The sequence below is a fragment of the Melopsittacus undulatus genome (genome assembly GCF_012275295.1).
Source record: "Melopsittacus undulatus isolate bMelUnd1 chromosome W unlocalized genomic scaffold, bMelUnd1.mat.Z SUPER_W_unloc_2, whole genome shotgun sequence".
Taxonomy (NCBI): domain Eukaryota; kingdom Metazoa; phylum Chordata; class Aves; order Psittaciformes; family Psittaculidae; genus Melopsittacus; species Melopsittacus undulatus.
In genome coordinates, this window is record NW_022993944.1 from 1,365,819 (window position 1) to 1,384,649 (window position 18,831).

The 18,831-nt window shown below is 45.9% G+C and overlaps 1 protein-coding gene and 1 pseudogene across 1 annotated transcript in view; both read left to right on the plus strand.

Moving 5' to 3' along the window:
• The window catches only part of LOC117438207 (nuclear pore complex protein Nup93-like), a 93,020-nt gene extending 77,872 nt beyond the window's left edge, over positions 1-15,148 (plus strand). Inside the window, 4 exon segments of the mRNA XM_034073698.1 lie at positions 718-836; positions 3,189-3,306; positions 3,692-3,820; positions 14,996-15,148. Of these exon segments, the coding sequence (XP_033929589.1) occupies positions 718-836; positions 3,189-3,306; positions 3,692-3,820; positions 14,996-15,148 (519 nt within the window).
• A 2,333-nt stretch (positions 15,149-17,481) lies between these two features.
• LOC117438208 (breast cancer anti-estrogen resistance protein 1-like) overlaps positions 17,482-18,831 on the plus strand; it is a 45,769-nt pseudogene continuing 44,419 nt past the window's right edge.

The window sequence follows — 18,831 nt, forward strand, 5'->3', positions numbered from 1 at the left end:
CCCTGTGATTAGGAGCTTAAATTTAATTTCAGAGATTGAATTGCCTTTTCTCCATCCCTGGCAGTGTTCAAGGTCAGTTTAGACAGGGCCTTGAGCAACCTAGTCTAGTGGAAGGTGTCCCTGCTCATGGCAGGATGGTGGAACTAGGTGATCTTAAGGTCCTTTCCAACCCAAACCATTCTATGATTCAAGCAGATTTTTTTCTGCTGCTGTTAAAGCAGAGCCATTGGCTGCATGGAGCAGGGTTTTGGTGAGCAATCCCAGATGGTTTGCACTCCAACCCATTCTGATTTAAGACATCCTGGTTCTTGGAAGTTGTGGCCTTTTGAAGAGATTGCCCCATGAATGATTTTATTCTGGCTAGTGAAGTTATTTACCTGGAGTGTGCTTCTCCAATTTCATAGATGTTGATTTGAAGTCTAAAATAGCTGGGCTTTATAGTGAGTACTCTTCTTTCCTTTTGAAATGTATTTGAAATAAAAATGGATACAACCATAGCTACTGTTTTAGAGGAAAATTAGGGGAAAATACTTTTCCACATGGGCCAGCAGCATTATGTTGCTCATAGCTAGTATGACCTTGACCCTTTACGGGAGGGAGTCATCCCTGAGCTTGCATTAGGCACTGCTGCATGAAACCTTTCTGCTTTTTCAGTGAGATTAAAACACCAAGTCCCATTGTGTTCCTTTTATCTGTGTGTAACTTTGATACCAACAGAATCCTGACAAAGTTTTAGAACTGATGAACAAGCTCCTTACTCCCGTCATTCCCCAGATCAGCACTCTCCAGTTGAACAAGGAGCGGTTGAAGAACATGGCCCATTCCATTGCTGAGAGGTAAGACAAGGTGGAGGGTATTAGTTCCTGACTTTTTGCTGCCAGGACTGTGGCACTCCACCCATGCATTTGGGAAGACAGAGAAGAGGTCAGAATTTACCCTGTCCTGCTCATTACAGCTTGCAGTACTGAAACCAGAAACATAATCTTCAGGGGCAAGGTAGGTAAATTCAGCAAGAAGCTTTATCTGTAGGTGAATCAGGAAAAGGGAACTGTAGGATTGCCAGCTGGAGACAGTCTATTAAGGAGCCATAAATATAGTGCATTGTATGTTTCAGATTATTTTTAAAGTTAAATATCATAACAGTTGCAGAGTCGTTGCACACAATTCACTTGTTTGAAATAATATTACGAAAGAGCTACAAAGTTCTGAGTTGCAACAGCAGAGCAGTGAGTTCAGTAGTTGAACTTTATTTCAGTGCTGCTTTAATGAAAGCTAAAACAGGAATCTTAGAATCATAGAACGGTTTGGGTTGGAAAGGACCTTAAGATCATCCAGTTCCAACCCCCCTGCCATGGGCAGGGCCACCTCACACTAGACCATGTCACCCAAGGCTCTGTCCAACCTGGCCTTGAGCACTTCCAGGGATTAAGCTTTTACCACTTCTTTGGCCAACCTGTTCCAGTGCCTTACCACCCTCACAGTAAAGAACTTCTACCTTATATCTAACCTGAACTTCACCTGCTTAAGTTTAAACCCATTACCCTTTGTCCTATCACTACAGGCCCTGATGAAAAGTCCTTCTCTGGCACCCTTGTAGGTCCCCTTCAGATACTGAAAGGCTGCTATGAGGTCACCACATGCCTCCCCTTCTCCAGGCTGAACGGCCCCAACTTTCTCAGCCTGTCTTCATACGGGAGGTGCTCCAGCCCCCTGATCATCTTCGTGCCCTCCTCTGGACTTCCTCCAATAAATGTTTAAACTGAGCTGGGTGTATGGCTAATGTAACCAGTGGACCTCATTTACACAGCCTGTTACTTCAGGAAAGCACTGTGTGGTATTTAGAAAAGAGAGGAATGGCAGTGACCAAAAGGAATGTCACCTGCAGTGTCTGTGTGATAATTAGGATATGTGTTTGAGACATGCCAGTGCTAAAGATTCATTAGCAGCTAAAAGTTAAGAATAACCTGTTTTTGAAAGGATGTAATTGCAAAGTAGCTTTGGGATTTTTAAAATCATAATCTTTTGGTGTAGTGACTGCCATGGACAATTACTATATTTTACTAGAGCAAAATGTGGATATCTGTAAGAAATGTCTTACAGCTTTTCCTCAACCATTCTGGTGCAAGAGAATAAAAATAAACCAAGTAGGCTTGCTGGCCCTTCAAAATTAGGAAGGTAAATACAGAAATGTATTGATTTCAGTCAAAGGCCTTTGCCTTTCTTCTTTTGACGAGTGGCATTTGCCAGTCACTCCTTTAGTCAGCCCTTGGTTCATATAGTCAGGCTGCTGATTGAGTGAAAAGTGGTGCCTTATTGACTTAGCAAGAGCCTCATTTGGTAACAGACATTAAGGAGAATTAAACCTATGGCTTGAGGTTAAGCTTCAGCAAAGGCTGTAATGAGCATTGTTGTTTTGCTACTTGCTTTGATCTTGATGAGAGAGCTAAATATTACTGTTCAATAATGCCACTTTACAGCTGCAAACCTTCATGATTCTATGACTGCAAAGCCGGAACGGTTCTGATTAGCTCATCTTCTTGCTAATTAAATGGCTCCCCATGTATTGTAGTGCAGACAGCACTGTAGCAGTGCAGCTTTCCTTCTGTGATGATTTTGGAACAAGGGAGACACCCAACAGAAAAGGGCAAGAAGCTGTGGCTTCCTCCTCTGTGTACTTGACCACTCTTGCCATTACCTTGAGGAAGGAGCTCCTTGCTGACCTTGTGCTGTCAAGAGTGAGAGCAGACAGCCCTCTATTTCATCCCCTAGCAAGTGTGGCTCAAGAGAGCACGCAGAAGCATCTAATCCAGTTTTAAGAGTTAACTTCTTGCCTGAAGCAGGTAGTTCTACTGGGGAATTGTCTGCTGTAAACCAGCATGTTAAATATGCTTGTACAGCACTTGCCTTGCAGGTCTCTGGTTCCTGTCACTGTTTTCCCCATGAATATGGAAAGTGTAAACATTTAAAAGGAAACAAATGCTGGATTAGATGGAAATCTAAAATGAGTAAAAGTATTTTTAAAAGCCACAGCCTGTGAAAATTCTGCCTCCTGGTTAAGGAACATTAAAGCTGTCCTTTGTTAGACGACTTCTGTCCTTGAGCTATGTCTCTGCTTCCAGGAATTGCACAAGCACATTTATAAATTATTGTGCAACATGGCAACAAAATTGTAAACCAATTTCCTTCAGGTACAAAGCTCAGGGGATAAGTGCAAAGAAATCCATTGACTCCACATTCTGCCTTCTACTAGGCTTAATCATGTTTTTTGATTAATATCATTCTGGTCACATTGCCAGGACCTTTGATGTAAGTTTCAAGAGTTCTGCTTGAAGTGCAGCCTTCCTAATGCCCAGAATGTCTCAAATAGCATCACTTAAAAGAAAAACTATATTTAATGAGTGTCCACGACAATGACTTAGAAGGTGCTGCAGTGCCATAGGAATTTAAAAAATGTGTTTCTTTGAGCAATTTGTGTATCTGAGTATTAGCAGATGTCTCAAAACTCTGGGTAACTTTTTTTGCTAGGTGATGCAGTCACAGTAGGAGTAACTATTAAATGTTTGGATGTTCTATGAGTAAATATCAACCATAGTTATCAGTGCTTGGTTTTCTGATGTTGTGTAGCAGATGTAATTATTCTGTCAACCTACTCTTCATTGCAATGTCTTTATTTTTCTGCTTCCTTGTGTAGATCAGGCACAATTTATCTGAGGTCCTGCTTGCAATCATGAATATTTTATTCACCCAGTATAAGAGGATGAAAGGCACAAGCCCAGCCACTCCTGCCAGACCCCAGCAGGTAATGGAAGACAGAGATTCGGTAAGATTATAATCCTCACTGTTTGACAAGTTTTCTACTTCCTTTTTCCCCTGGTTTCAAGGGATTTGGCTTCAAATAACTGTGAATCTCTAATGGTCTTGAATTTTTACTTGCTCATTTACTTAGTCTTTGTCTACACAGTTTGCTTGGTTATTTATGAAAGAGTAGTCTCAATACTAACTTCAGCTTTGTGTAAAGACAGGATATTGCTCTAAATGGCAGTGAGCTAATTAAGATATATTACACTATATATCCATCACCTAGCAAGAGAGAAAACGTGTTCAGTTTGCTTCTTGGTGGGATCTTAAATGGTTAATAGATGTGGACAGTGCAGGGTCTAGGATGGTTGGTATTGCTGCCTTGACAAATGAACTGCTATTTTTCCAGAATCTGGGTTCCACTCCTTTTGCTTGAGTTAGTGCCTTGTTCATGCGTAACTGATTTGTGGTGGAAAGGCTTCTTTGACTCCTCTCCTTGGCTTGCTTCTGTAGTGATGTGGGCTGATATTTTCAGAGTGTCTGTGGGCAATATACCCAGATGCTCAAGTACAGTCAGTTGGTGTGAATGGCTGTAGTAGTTTGCCTGTGGTGGTCTGCTGCTCTGCAGCTTCCAGGTGTGATGGTATGTGATCCAGCTAACTGGTTTAAATGGCTGACAACAGTGAGTTTGATGACACTAGTGCTAGAGTAGGTGCTGAAGCATCTCCCCCACCCACTGATAGGGTGTGTGCCTTCAGCAAGCCTCAAAATAGGCATCACTTAAAGGGCACAGCCAGATTTGCAGGCAATGGCTTGTCAACATGCTGTGTTGAGCAGAAGGGTTCTCAACTTAGCTGTCCTCAGGTTTGGGCTTGTAGCTCTTGTTCAGTTGAAGCTGCCACAGGCACTTGAACACCAAAGCCAAACCACTCATCCCATATTACAGATTAGGAAAAAAATATCAGCTCCTTTTGAGAATGAAAACCAACTTGGGCCACAGACAGCTTTATTCCAGGCCTTGGTCATCTGAAAAAGTGCCTTTGATCTGTAAATTGCAATATTGGTAAAAGTCTTAGCAGCATTTGTAAAGTACATTAAAAAATTAAAGTCTCAAGTAATGATGCAGCTTTTGTCTTTGGGGTACAGTCTGTGTGAGAGCTACAGGATCCTGCCTGGCAGCTGTGCTGGTACTCTAGATCAGCAACATCAGAGAGGGATGCATGCTGCTTGGGCTTCTCCCACCTTAAATTGTGCATGTATGAAGAAGTCCCAGGCAGCCTGCTCAGTGTGTTCACAAGGTTGGTGCTGAGCAAACAGCCTTAGCTCCCTGCTTTCTGAGTGAGCTGTTTATTTTGGTTTGGTGATTTCAGTTTTGTGCCTTACATAGAAGCATTTACCATCTCCATAGGGGTGTAATGCTGTTGGTTGTCATCTTGGTAGGAATACTAGGACCAAAGATTGTTGAGCTGATTGGTGATGGGATCAGCATGTGTTCCCCTTTTTTCTTACCCTGAAGAATTTTCCCCAAGACTGCAGGAGCAAGGAATCTAGATGACTTCAGTGTCCCTGCCTGAGAAGTATGTCAGGGGATTTTAGTGGTGGGACAAAATGAGGGTACTTTGAGTGTGAGAAGAGAGGTATTTCTTCAACAAAAAATCCTAATTCACCTCGAACAGTCCCAAGCTTCTGGAGGCTGTGCTTGGCAAGAATTTTTCTTTAGACCTTCTCTGGGACACAAAGGCAGCTTTTCCTTTTTCCACAGGGAAGCAAATTTTAGGGGAAATTGGGTTCTTCCAGAAGTTTAACAACCTCAGCACATTGCCCAGTAGGCAGTGTGAGTGAAAAATGACCTTTTCTTGAGTAGGTCTTTGAAATCCTGGGTTTTCTCTAGAACCATTGGAGCAGAGAGATTCAAATCCCTCTGTTCATCAGAAGGATTTGAAAACATGATGTACTAGCTGTTTGTAAGTCTGAGACTTATTCCATGTAGCAGGTAAGAGTCCCCCAGATTAGGAACACACAGCTCTCAAGTTTGCCCTCTGGAGTGGAGCACTGGTCTGCTGACCACCCTAAGAAGTGGGATCCTGCTGTGATGGGCAGGGACTAGAGGAGCTTCAGCAGGAACAGTGTGAACCCAGCACCAAGGGCAGGATGGAGAGGAATAGTACTGCTGGAGCCCCCTTAACCAGTAATGCTCTCTGCTAGAACAGCTCCTGTCCCACTTCAGAGATGAAATGGGGTTTATTTAGAAATTATCAGGTTTGGAGTCAGAGCTGGCATTTGATGCATTTTATTTCAAAATGAAGTTGCCTAAGCTGTACTTTGAGTCTTTTAAGTCCTGTCCCACTTGGCCTGATCCATTTTGTCATATTTCATATATCATATCTCATTTGTCCATATTTCAAGCAGAGATAGCAGCAAGCCCAGTTTGCAGCTCTGGAAACCATGGCTGCAGTGACAGCCCTGACCCAGATGCTGTGAGTGCCTGACAGCAATGTCATCTGTTCCCTGCCCTGATCTGGGGTGGCAAACTCTCTGGAGCAGCCCAAGGGCATTATCTGAGTGGCAAAATTAGGTCATGAAAGGAATTGAATTATTTTTATTTGTGGTTTTATTTTAAATCACAAGTGATTCAAACATTCATGAAGTAATTACAGCCAATAGAACATCTAGACCTCCAGGCCACTCTTAACCTTGGTTAAACCTGTTTGTTCTTTCTCAACTATTGTTTTGCTTTTTTAAAATAGTCCAGCTTTAGTATCATTGCTGCCAAAAAAGGTAAAGGAAATGGTAACTCAGGCTTCTCCCAAGCCTGCCTTAGTCACAGTGGGAGGTTTTGCCTCTTAACATTTTAATTCCAAAGAGCTGGACACCTTGACATTTCTTTTTTTTTCCCCATCTACTACCTCTTTGACCTTGTTAACTAGGTGTTAATTTGCATTTGGGAAACTATCCTGGGAGCTTTGAGCAATCGGGTCAGTCTCAGGTTTGCTGCTTACTCCAGAGGCACTGCAGATGTGCTGTGCTGTCTCCTGGCATTCCTCAGCTGCAGCGCTTAAGAAAGGGAGGGGTGTCTCCTGCTGCATTGCTCCTCTGCAGCTCCAGGTATCCACCCATCCTCAATCAGATAGGAATGCAGTGCAAGATGGGAACTCTGCTCTGTATTTCAGCCAGGCCACTGAGCTTTGTAGACAGTCACAGCTTTCCTTCAGACAGATAATGGAACTGGAACATTAAATGGCTGTGAGCTCAGTAATAAAGAAAACTTATTTTTTTTGCCCCATGTGTGAAGTTGAAAGATTTTTGCCTAGCTGAAGCAGTCACATTTAGATAGTGTCTTGAAACAAGCAGATGAGCATCCCAGCTTTTCCACTGTCAGCTTCCAAAGCTCCTCTGTTGCTATTGAATAACCAAGTGGTTTAACATCACACTGGAAAAGGAGTAGAATTGCCCAGATGTGCCTCAGGGATGGTGTTTATAACTGTGGCTAGCCATGTAATGGGCTTTGGTCACTTCTCAGTTTGTAAAACTCCTGCTGTCAGATTTACCATCCACACGCCTGCAGCACCCAAAGCTGCTCTAGCTTTCCCTGCAGTCTGTAGATTAAACGAAGATTTGACCAGCAGGATCTTCTAGTGCAGTAATTTAGAGATGCTTAATATTTAAGAAGAAAACACTGTAAGCAATCAAAATAGTCTGCACAGTTTTCCTTAGGGATGCAGGCTTTTTGTGTTCTCCTGACCTCTACCAGTTACAGGAATTTTCTTTTAATTTACTAATGGTTTTAATAAACTAACCAATTATCCCTGAATTCCTTCAGCTGTTACATAGCCTTCTCAAAAAGGGGTTTGGTTACTTTAGGCAAAGGTCTCTGGGTGTACTTGGTGCATCTGTTTTCATCATGTTCCAGAATCACAGAATCACAGAATCCCAAGGGTTGGAAGGGACCTCGAAAGATCATCTAGTCCAACCCCCCTGCAAGAGCAGGGTAACCTAGAGTACATCACACAGGAACTCGTCCAGGCAGGCCTTGAATATCTCCAATGTAGGAGACTCCACAACCTCCCTGGGCAACCTGTTCCAGTGCTCTGTCACTCTTACAGCAAAGAAGTTCTTCCTGATGTTAATGTGGAACCTCCTATACTCCAGTATACACCCATTGCCCCTTGTTGGTATGTTGTTGGGATGCTGGAGATCTCCAGGTGCATGTGGCAACACTGGTTTGTTTCTAGCTTATGTTTTGAGGGTGTTAATGCTGCCTTTCAGCAGGGTCAGCTTTAGACTTTGCAAGGTGGGAAGGAGTACTGTTGCCCTGGGAAAGCCCACTTCATGCAGAAATGACAAGATTGCTGCAGTACAGCAATGCCCCACATTGTTTAAATGTTTTTCCTGAATAATTTAAAATTCAAACGTGGAGGTACATTATCCAGAGAGCAGCTCTGAGAAATAAAGTTTACATTTGCTTATTTGAAAAGGTGAGTGTTTAACTCATGTCTAACTCAGCTTTCCTTATGGGCTTTTGATGCTAAAGTAACCAGACTATTTTTCTGGTTTTTAGCAATTTTGATCTCAAGCCTGTGCACTGATCATGTTTGCTGGGATGATCCCTTACAGGGCATCAGGAGACATGAATGCAAGACTGGTGCAAATGGAGGTCCTTATGAATCAACAGAGAAGCTTTTGCTCAGGGTTGCAGCAGCCTGTGCCTGTCTTTAGTACTGGTGGGATCAGTATTGTTTTGTGTTCTGTATTTTTGTTGATGGAAATAAATTTCTTTGATTTCTATTTGGTTTTGACATTTGCTTTTTCACTGATTTTTTTGTGGTTTTATGTTTTTATTCATTTTATTTTAAATTGGTTTCTATTTAGAAAATTATTCTTGCTTATTAATGGGCTATGCAGAGGAAGAAGTCAGATCTGCAGCAGGAAGGTAAAAGAGCAATTTTGTAGAAGAAGAGGAAGTAGAGAAGAAAACTTTGATTTAATGCTTGCTGAACATACAGCTTGGAAATTAGGGGGGGGTTGTTCTTTTAATGCATGTTAAATGTTGAAAACCTGTTTCTGATACACCACATGCTGTCAGTCCATGATGTTGTGTGGTCTATGAGTTCATGTGGTGCAGATGAGTTCTGTGTGCTGCAGAAATCCTTTATGCTTAACAGAGTTTAAACTCTCAGGTCAGTGTCTCAGATGTGCACATCTCTGTGTATCCTAGAGTTCAGCTGAAGCTTTTCATAGAACCATAGAATCAACTAGGTTGGAAAATACCTTTAAGATCATCAAATCCAACAGTTAAAGTTGGACCTTAAACCATTAAGTCCTCCGTTTTGGAGGAGAAGCTGGGATTGGAAACAGGTATATTGGGTAGGAGAGATTTTGGTGATCGACATGTGAGTTTTTAACCAGTTGCATTCAAAATTATTCCATGCAGAGTTCACAAGGGGAAGGAAGAAAGTTCACCAGAGAAGTCCAAGTGTGGGTGCACTGGGCATGGGTGGTTATTACTACTATTAATTTAGTGGGAAACCCGAGTCCCACTGAAATGAGTGTCATTAAAAAAAGGTTAGCTTTAAATGTTTTGAGCTACCATAAATCCATGTAAAACCTCAGAGAGCATGTTGTAGTGTAAGCTTTCCTCTTTAATATATGTGCCTATCTTTGAAATTAAATGGGAGGAATGTTGGTCGTTTCTCCCACTGCTCCCTGTGGATGCACCCTTTGTGCTGCTGCTGTCTTGCCTGTGTGCCCTTTGCCTTCCTGGGATGTGAAAACATGTGTGGCTCTGGGTGTAGAACAGGCAACAAAACATGGGCTGATTTCAGCCTGTGCATATTAATAGCTATTGTGGGAGAGAATTCATCACCATTTTGCTGTGTCTGAGTTTAAGAGCATAGAGGGATATTTGAGTGACTTGATGACAATTTCCTAATTACTTTTTTCTACCAGAAATGTTGTAGCATAAATTTTGTCAAACTTTTTGGATAGGAAGCAAAAGGATGGCTTCCTAAGCCACCCATAGCCATATCCCTCAGCATTAGCAAATGCTGCTGGAACTACCAGCAGCAGAGCCGGGGGATGTGTGTGGCACCAAGTCCTCCTCTGGCATGGTCAAGGTGGTTTACCACTGGAAGCTGAAAGAGATCTGGACAGCACCCTGCAAGTGAAGGGTATTTGGTGAGTTATGAAAGAGTTATTTGGGGCAGGGGAATTGAATTGCCTAACAAAATGTCAACAGGTGAGTGTGGAAAAGCTTTATTATCCATTAACATTTCTGGCATATTGGTGTAGGAATGCTGCTTGGTATGTCTCCCTTGCCAAGTCATCCAACCCCCAGGGAACAGGTTACCAAAAAGTAGGTGGTGGAACAGGACATCTTTTTTGATAGCTGCAGACAGTCCTGATTGGGCTATGGTTGCCCCAGGTATGGGCCTGTGAGATAAACCCTGCTCCTGTGGTGGTTTTCCTTGCTGGGACTCAGCCCCTGTCCCTGAGTTACTCCTGGCATCAAATCACCCCATGTACAGAGAGGCTGGTGAGGCTGTACCTGGCCTCAGGCAACTGTTGACCTGAGCAGGAGAGGGACAGTGTTTATGGAGTCTATTCAGGAAGGGTAAAGGCCATCTGTCCCCACTGTGATTTCCTCTTCCCTCCACCCTTTGTGCAGAGGCAGAGAGGTCCTTTGGGGCTCAGCTCTTCCCACTGCTGTTTGCAGGACCTTGTTCTTCTATCTTTTGCCTATCCCCTGCTCAGTGGAGCTATCATGCTGCCTCACCAGAACATTTCTGATGTCAAGCCTTGAACCTGGGAACCTTTTCAAAACAGCATGTTGCCCTTTCTCTGTCTGCCCCTTGAGGATGGCTGTAGCAGATGCTTCCTGGTGCTTCTCAGCCTTCATGAGTGTTAGTAAAAGAGAAAATTGATGGCTGCATGCCACTTGCTCTCTTTGTGCTCAGCGGTTGTGACTCCAGCCTCTGCTCCCTTCTAAGCCAAGCAGAAACTGCATCATTTCATACTTCTGACAGCCAAGATGGTCCTTCTGTGATGGACGGACAGAGGAAATAAACCCCAGGGAGTCAAAGTGTGAGACTAACCCTGGAAAGACCCAGCCCTGTTTCAGACAAGATGTGAGAGGTTATGGGGAAGCTGCCAAAGATAGTTGGAATTAAATAATTTCTTGTTGATTGCCCTGTGGTTTCTTCTTGGGTCCCTGCAGGTGGTAAAAATTCCAGCCCATTGTCTCCCCACATTCCTCAGAGCAGCAGGTTCCAGCTCCACACCTAGGCCTGGCTTTTGCAAGCCTGGCTCTCCTCTGCATGACTCTTAAGGGCTTTGCTGCACACACAATGGAGCTTTGCTGAATAAGGCACCCCTGTGGTTTTCCAGATGTCACTCTTTTCTCTCTACCCCATGCTTAATCTGCTGGAGAAAAAAAAAAAAAAACTGGTTCTGTTCCCTCAGGGTTCTGACCTGCTGCTGAAGTGATGTTTGTGAACCCGTTGGACCATCACGCTCTGACTGTGCTAACGTGCAGCCTTAGACTTGGTTTTCTAAACAGCTCACCTGCTAGAAGGGTTTTTTTGGGTGTCACTAAGTTCATCACAAAACCATGATAGTGGCCAGCAACATCTGAGCAGGTTGGTATTTGTAGTTTGCCAGGCACAGCCTGCAGCAGAGCTGTAGATATTTATCTGAGCTGAATTTATTTTTAGTATAAGCTGACAAATAAGTCAGTGGAGCTCTGCCCTTTTATACAAGAAAAAAGTACAGATGGATGCCAAAGCTTAAATTTAGGATAATTCCATCTGCTTTCTCCTACTCCAGGACTAATCCTCAGCAGTAAAGATTCTCCAGGTAGCTGAGACACAGGTAGCTTGAGTCAGATGCAGCTCGTTCTTGTTTTGCTGGAGGAGAGCTGAGGAAAAAGTGAGAAGGTGTTTGCTTTGAGAGCACGGGATGTCCTGTCCTGGTATGGCCACAACAGAGATACACGGAGTCTCTAAGTCGGTTTTTCATGGCTTGTATGGCTTATCAGTCATGAAACATCCCCAAGTGCTGCAGTATCAGCATGGCAGCTCTGAAAGCTTTACAGTCTACACATCCTTTGAACAAGGTCCAAGTCGGTGGGGTTTGGATTTACAAGGGAGTTGCAGGGTGTCATGGAAATCTGGAAATACTCACTACAGTGCCCTATGTTACCTGTCCAGTTGGGAAGAAAAAACAACATTAATGCTCTGCCCAGGGGTTAACCATGGGCTACTTGTAACAACTCAGCTGAGCTAAGGGAAGACAACCAGTTCACGTGAAAATTAACAGGTTTTCTGACAAGCAGGAAACTGCTGAAAAATGCCTTAGGGACCCCTCCTAAACTCTGCTGCAGAGCTGGTGTTGGTGGGTCCTATCTTCTCAGCTTGGTGTCTTTGGGGTTTTTGATTTTGGTTTGTTTTTTTTTTTTATCCCCATAGCATTAATCTAACTGTTTTCACCATGGTGCCCACGCTGCTACCCTGGTGTACACATGGCTCCACTGGCTACACAGTCACAGAATCCCGAGGGTTGGAAGGGGCCTTGAAAGATCATCTAGTCCAACCCCCCTGCAAGAGCAGGGTAACCTAGAGTACATCACACAGGAACTTGTCCAGGCGGGCCTTGAATATCTCCAATGTAGGAGACTCCACAACCCCCCTGGGCAACCTGTTCCAGTGCTCTGTCACTCTTACAGTAAAGAAGTTCTTCCTGATGTTAACATGGAACCTCCTATGCTCCAGTTTACACCCATTGCCCCTTGTCCTATCACTGGGTATCACTGAAAAAAGTCTAGCTCCATCATCCTGACACCCACCCTTTACATATTTGTAAACACTGATGAGGTCACCCCTCAGTCTCCTCTTCTCCAAGCTAAAGAACAGAATCATAGAACGGTTTGGATTGTAAAGGACCTTAAGATCATCTACTTCCAACACCCTGCCACAGGCAGGGACACCTCACACAAGACCGTGGTGCTCAAGCCCCGTCCAACCTGGCCTTGAACACAACCAGGGATGGAGCATTCACCACTGCTTTGGGCAAACTGTGCCAGTGCCTCATCACCTGCACAGGGAACAATTTCTTCCTTCTAGCTAACCTGAACTTCCTCTGTTTCACTTTAAGCCCATCACCCCTTGTCCTATTGCTACCGGCCCTGATCAAGAGTCCCTCCCCAGCAACCTTGTAGGCCCCCTTCAGATACTGGAAGGCTGCTATGAGGTCTCCACGCAGCCTTCTCTTCTCCAGGCTGAACAGCCCCAACTTTCTCAGCCTGTCTTTGTACAGGAGCTGCTCCATCCCCCTTAGCATCCTCATGGCCCTCCTCTGGATTTGCTCCAACAGTTCTACGTCCTTCTGTTGAGGACACCAGAACTCTACCCAGTGCTCCAAGTGGGGGTCTCATGAGAGCAGAGTGGAGGAGCAGGATCACCTCCCTTGACCTCCTGGTCATGCTGGTGGTGATACAGCCCAGGACACAGGGGGTTTCTGGGCTCAAGCGCACTCTGAAGCCAGCTCATGTTCCGACCCCCAGGTCCTTCTCCTCAGGCTGCTCTGAATCACTTCTCCACGCAGCCTGTAGCTGTGCTTGGGATTGCCCTGACCCAGGGGCAGGAGCCTGCACTCGTCTTTGCTGAACTTCATGAGGTTGGCCACCTCTCCAGCATGTCCAGGTCCCTCTAGATGCCATCCCTTCCCTCCAGCACGTTGACTGCACCACACAGCTCGGTGTCGTCAGCAAACTTGCTGAGGGTGCTCGATCCCGCTGTCTGTGTCACCGATAAAGATGTTGAACAGGGTCTGCCCCAACACCGACCCCTGAGAGACACTATTCGTCACTGGTCTCCAGTTGGACATAGAGCCACTGACCGCAACTCTCTGCGTGCAGTCATCCAGCCAATTCCTTGTCCACTGGGTGTCCATCCAGCAAATTCATGTGTCTCCCATTTAGATACAAGGATGTCATGTGGGAGGATGTTAGACCCAGCTCCCTCAGCCTCTCCTCATAAGGGAGGTGTTCCACTCCCTTAATCATCTTTGTGGCTCTGCGCTGGACTCTTTCAAGCAATTCCCTGTTTTTCTTGAACTGAGGGGCCCAGAACTGGATGCAATACTCCAGATGCGGCCTCACCAAGGCAGAGTAGAGGGGGAGGAGAACCTCTCTTGCCCTACTAACCACACCCTTTCTAATGCACCCTAGGATGCCATTTGCCTTCTTGGCCACAAGGGCACATTGCTGGCTCATGGTCATCCTCCTATCCACCAGGACCCCCAGGTCCCTTTCCCCTTCACTACTTTCCAGTAGGTCAACCCCCAACCTGTACATGGGATTGTTCTTCCCCAGATGCAAGACTTGCCCTTGTTGAATTGATTAATACCTACACCCTGTATAAGATGTTCCTGCTCCTTGGCCTTGTCTTGGATTTCCGTGCTGGTAGCAGATTCTGCATCTCAATCCTGATTGTTTTGTTGTGTTTTCCAGACCCACTGGATGAAGCATACCTGCTGAATGAGGGGGCTTCTCTCTTCTCCCCCATGGTCTCCCACCACCTGCATTTGTCTAAGATAGCACTTGGACCTTGTTCCTTGCAGTAGCTGAAGGGATTGTATTAAAAAAAATAATTTAATGATTTTTTTATTCTTGTTACCTTCTCAACAGTTATCTCCCCAACTTTAATGAGCCCCATCCTCTCAAGGAAGCAAGCTGCTTTCCTTCTAGCCTGGAGAGAAGAAGGTGATATTGATAACTCCAGTTCTGTGTCCCTGGGGTGGGACAGTGCTTAAATACTGCTGCTGTTCATGTCCTTGTACCAGAATTTTTGCCCTGTTTCTGTCTGGGTCTGAAGCTTGAAGGATGGAAATGGTGCCTGGAAGAGGATGGGAAATGGTCCTTTTGTCCCCATCAGGTGAGGTGGCCAGCAGTTGCCTGAATAACCATCTATTTTCTCTTCCCGGGCTTCCTTCCCTGCAGTGCTGAGAAATGGAGCCCCACTCTGTGAGGTGGGTTTGCAGTGCCAAGCCCCTGCATCATTTGCATGGCCTGTGACGCCTAGGGTAGTAGGTTCCCTCTTCCATGGGGATGGAAACAGGACCATTAAAACTTCATTAAAGGCCTGTTGGAACATGTAAAGCTACATGTAAAGTATTGCACTGTGCTCTGTTTGTTTTGATCCAGGGGGTTGGCTGGAAGCAAGGGGATGCCCTGAAGAAACATCTTGGCACCTCTTCACTGAATGAGTGGAGGGGCTGGCAGGATGTGCCAGAGAGCATTCCCCTCCTGCTCCCCACACCACAGGACCCGGTATTGGTGCTGCAGCTGGTGTTGTGAATCAGGCCGACGACAAGTGCATCCTACTATCCGGCTATTTCACTACACCAGGGTGGCATCATACCACACGCTTCACTCTTTGCCTGGCATCTGGAGAACTACTGTCTCTGCTGGAACATCTTTGACTGTGCTGTGTTTAACAGACACCCATCCCCAGTTTAAGAGACTGGGATTCATGCTGGTTTGGGCAAGTTAGTGGTTTTGATGGAATGCAAGGCTCTAAAATAAAGCTATTTCTGCTGGGTATGAGTCTACTGCTGCATCTGTTGTTGCAAGAGGAATCATAGAATCAACTGGGTTGGAAAAGACTTTTAAGATCATCAGGTCCAACAGTTCCCCCAGCACTGCCAGGACCATCACTAAAACATGTCACTGAGGGCCTCGTCTACGTGGTTTGTGAACACTTCCAGGGATGGTGATTCCACCACTTCTCTGGGCAGCCTGTTCCAGTACCTGATCACCCTCTCTATGAAGAAATTGTTCCTAATATCCAATCTAAACCTTCATTGTTCCTTGGGAGAAGAGTCCAGCCACCTCCTGCCTCCATCCTCCTTTTGGGTAGTTGGTAAGGTCCCCCCTGAGCCTTCTCTTTTCCAGACTAACACCCCCCCCCCCCCGTTCCCTCAGCCATTTTTCATCAGACTTGTGATCTGAGTCCTTTGCCAGCTCTGTTGCTCTTAGAAGCAGGTGCTGCTAGTGTCCGCCTCACCTTGCAGGAGGTGTTGCAGGGGATGCTGGAGTGATGCTTTTTCCTTGTCCCCATTTCACCCTTCTCCCTGTTCCAAGGCTGGGAGTCAGAAGGGGAGGATTGGGATATTCTGCACTGGGATGCTGGGGTGCTGTGAGGGCTGAGCCATGCTGCAGGCAGTGCTGCCTGTCCTCAGCTCATAGAATCATAGAATTACAGAGTAGTTAGGGTTGGAAAGGACCTTAAGATCATCTAGTTACAGCCACCCTGCCATGGCCAGGGACACCTCACACTAAACCATATCACCCAAGGCTTCCCTGGGTAATGGATCCATACTAGCCCATGTGGGGCTCGTGCAGTTATGGATGGTGTCTGTTCACACATAAACAATCAAGGGGGGTGAAGTGAGTCCTCAAAAAGCAGGTTAGTGTTTGTGCATGAGTGCAGAAGGCAGCCAGGGGTAACCTGAATTTTTCATTCACTTGCAAAGCCACACAGGGCTGAAACTCAAATAGGCTGCCCTCACATTTTATTGCCTTATTTGCCGTCTTTGCTGATGTCATCTGTAACTATCCCATCCTTCCCCCATCCTCACCTCCTCGTGGCTGCAAGGTGGGCACTGAGTGGCAGTTTGACCTCAGCTCATGTTTTCTGTGATGTGGGGAAGGGTTTAAGTGGTTTATTAAGTCAGGGATGGGGTTTGGGGCAATTTTGAACCCTGGATGCTCAGTAGTTCCTCCTCCCAGGGCTCAGGAGAAGGGGGCTGTGGGATGTGGGCATCAGCTGCCTGGCAACAGAGAGCTGCCAACTCCCAGCCCTGGGCAGTCATGGAGGGAATCTATGGCTGTCACTGCTCCGTGTTCTCCAGCCTCTCCAGCCCCCTTCCAGCCCCCAGCATCTGAGCCCTAGTGGGGGTATCCCTTTATATCGCACTCCCCACTTTCCCCTGGTTTCACTCTGAGATAAAGGATCTGTTTCCCTCCCCATGTCTGCAACAGCTCAGTGCCACAAAACCAGCCGATTTACAGGATCTGCAGGGTCTGGGGCAGTATCCCAGGGAAGGTGAGGGTGCATGGGAGTCTTGCTCCCATTTTCCATAATAAATCCCAGTGGGAAATGAATGTTCTTGGTCAGGGCTGGAGGCAAATTCCACACCACATTTCTCTTCTGATCTGTCCTTGGACTTAATCTCAAATCTGTTATCGCCACCCCATCGAGTGCTGGGAGGCAGGGATACCAATTACAGCACGTTTGATATCCCTTCCAGCTAGTTTTTTTTTTTTTTTTTTCCCTGACCAGCTCGGGGTGATTCAAGCCAATTCCTTTTCCCCCATTAGCAGCAGCAGTTGGTGGGTGCTGGTTTCCTCACTCTAGTTTTGCTAGGTATAAAGCCTTGGAGAGCCCCTCTCTGCCCCATCCCTCTCCTGGCAGGTCCCTTGGGCCAGGGCAATGGCTGAGCTGCCCATCACAGAGCTGCCTCCAGCCCACTACAGCGGCTACTTCACCATCAGCACCCTCTTGGACATGGAGGAGGGTGGTCGTGGTTTCTATGTGCTCACCAAGGGCTCCAGTTGTGACAGAACTCACCCAGCTCTTGGGCAGCACCCTCTGCACCAGGACCTTCAGGTACAACACAGTGGACGTCATGCCCACCTATGAGTACTACGCCAACAGCAAGAGGGTGGGAGACACTGGGAAAGGCAGACCTTTGCTGATGAACCTGCACTCTATCCTCAAGGTAAGGTGGGATTCAGCATCCCATAGCCTGTACCACTTGTTCCTGGGATGCCTCTGTGGTTGTGGCTCTTCATCTCATGCTTCTTGGTGCCATAACTGGTGCTGTGCCGATGCGCACATCTCTGGGAAGGCCCTAGGAGAAGGCAGAGGGATATCCCAGCTTTCTCCAGAGGTCTACACTCCTGGGGACACCTGGCTGCCTTCCCCCCCTCACCTGCCTCCCCCTTGTCCCCTCAGCTGGACCCAGGTCACCTCTGTGCATCCGTGTCTGACCCACAGCAGAGCAATGGGCTGATTGAGGCCAGCCCAGAGGAAGCACCAGGGGAGCTGGGCAGAGACCTTGCACTGGAGCCCATCCGCTTTGGATGGGTGAAGGGTGTGATGGTGAGTGTGACTGATCCCATGGGAGCACCCTTTCCTAGGAGAGCTGGCATGGTCCCAGTGCCCGCAGGCTGATGGTCAGTGTTATAAATTGAGACCACAACGGATCATAATCCAATTAGAATGTTATTAATTATAGCAAGTAGAATATGAGCAAAAACAGCGCTGGACGACAGGGGAGTCTGCGCTCCACCAACTGCCGTACTGAGCAGTTCAAACAGCCCCTTTTTATACATCTTTACTTCCGTGTTCATGAAGTAGTGGAGGTACTCTGCGCATGTTTCAGTTGTTGTTAGGGGGTCGTTTTCTGCCTCCTGGTGGTCGTTGAGGCCAAAGTAAGAAGTCTTCCTCTTTTGTCCCATAGTTGACCCCTCATTCATATGTCCTTATATGGGGTTGTCTGTCCTGTTTCTGTCAGTTCCTGGACATCTGGCGGTTATCTTATCTTGCACAAGCAGTGTCTGTCTGTCGGTTCCTGGACATCTGGCGGTTATCTTATCTTGCACAAGCAGTGTCTGGTAACTGTTTGCATAAGCGATTTCATATCTTTTGTTGCCTAATCTTTACATTGGGCTTAACATAAATCTTAATAAACAATACCCTAGTCCATAGTTTCTTACAATCCCCCCTTTTCTTTTTATCCTATTATTGTTTATTAGACGCTGCTTTCATTCTCGGCACAGCAAACAAACCTTTTTCCACAATCCCAACATTTATCATAACACTCACAAGGTAATACCTCACAATTACAATAGGCATAGTTCTCACGTGGCATAACGCATTCACAACAATCTTCATCCTCATTAATAGATACATTCTTATATTTTGCCCCAGACCTCATAGTTAAAATAAGCAGTTTAGCTATGTCAAACCGTTC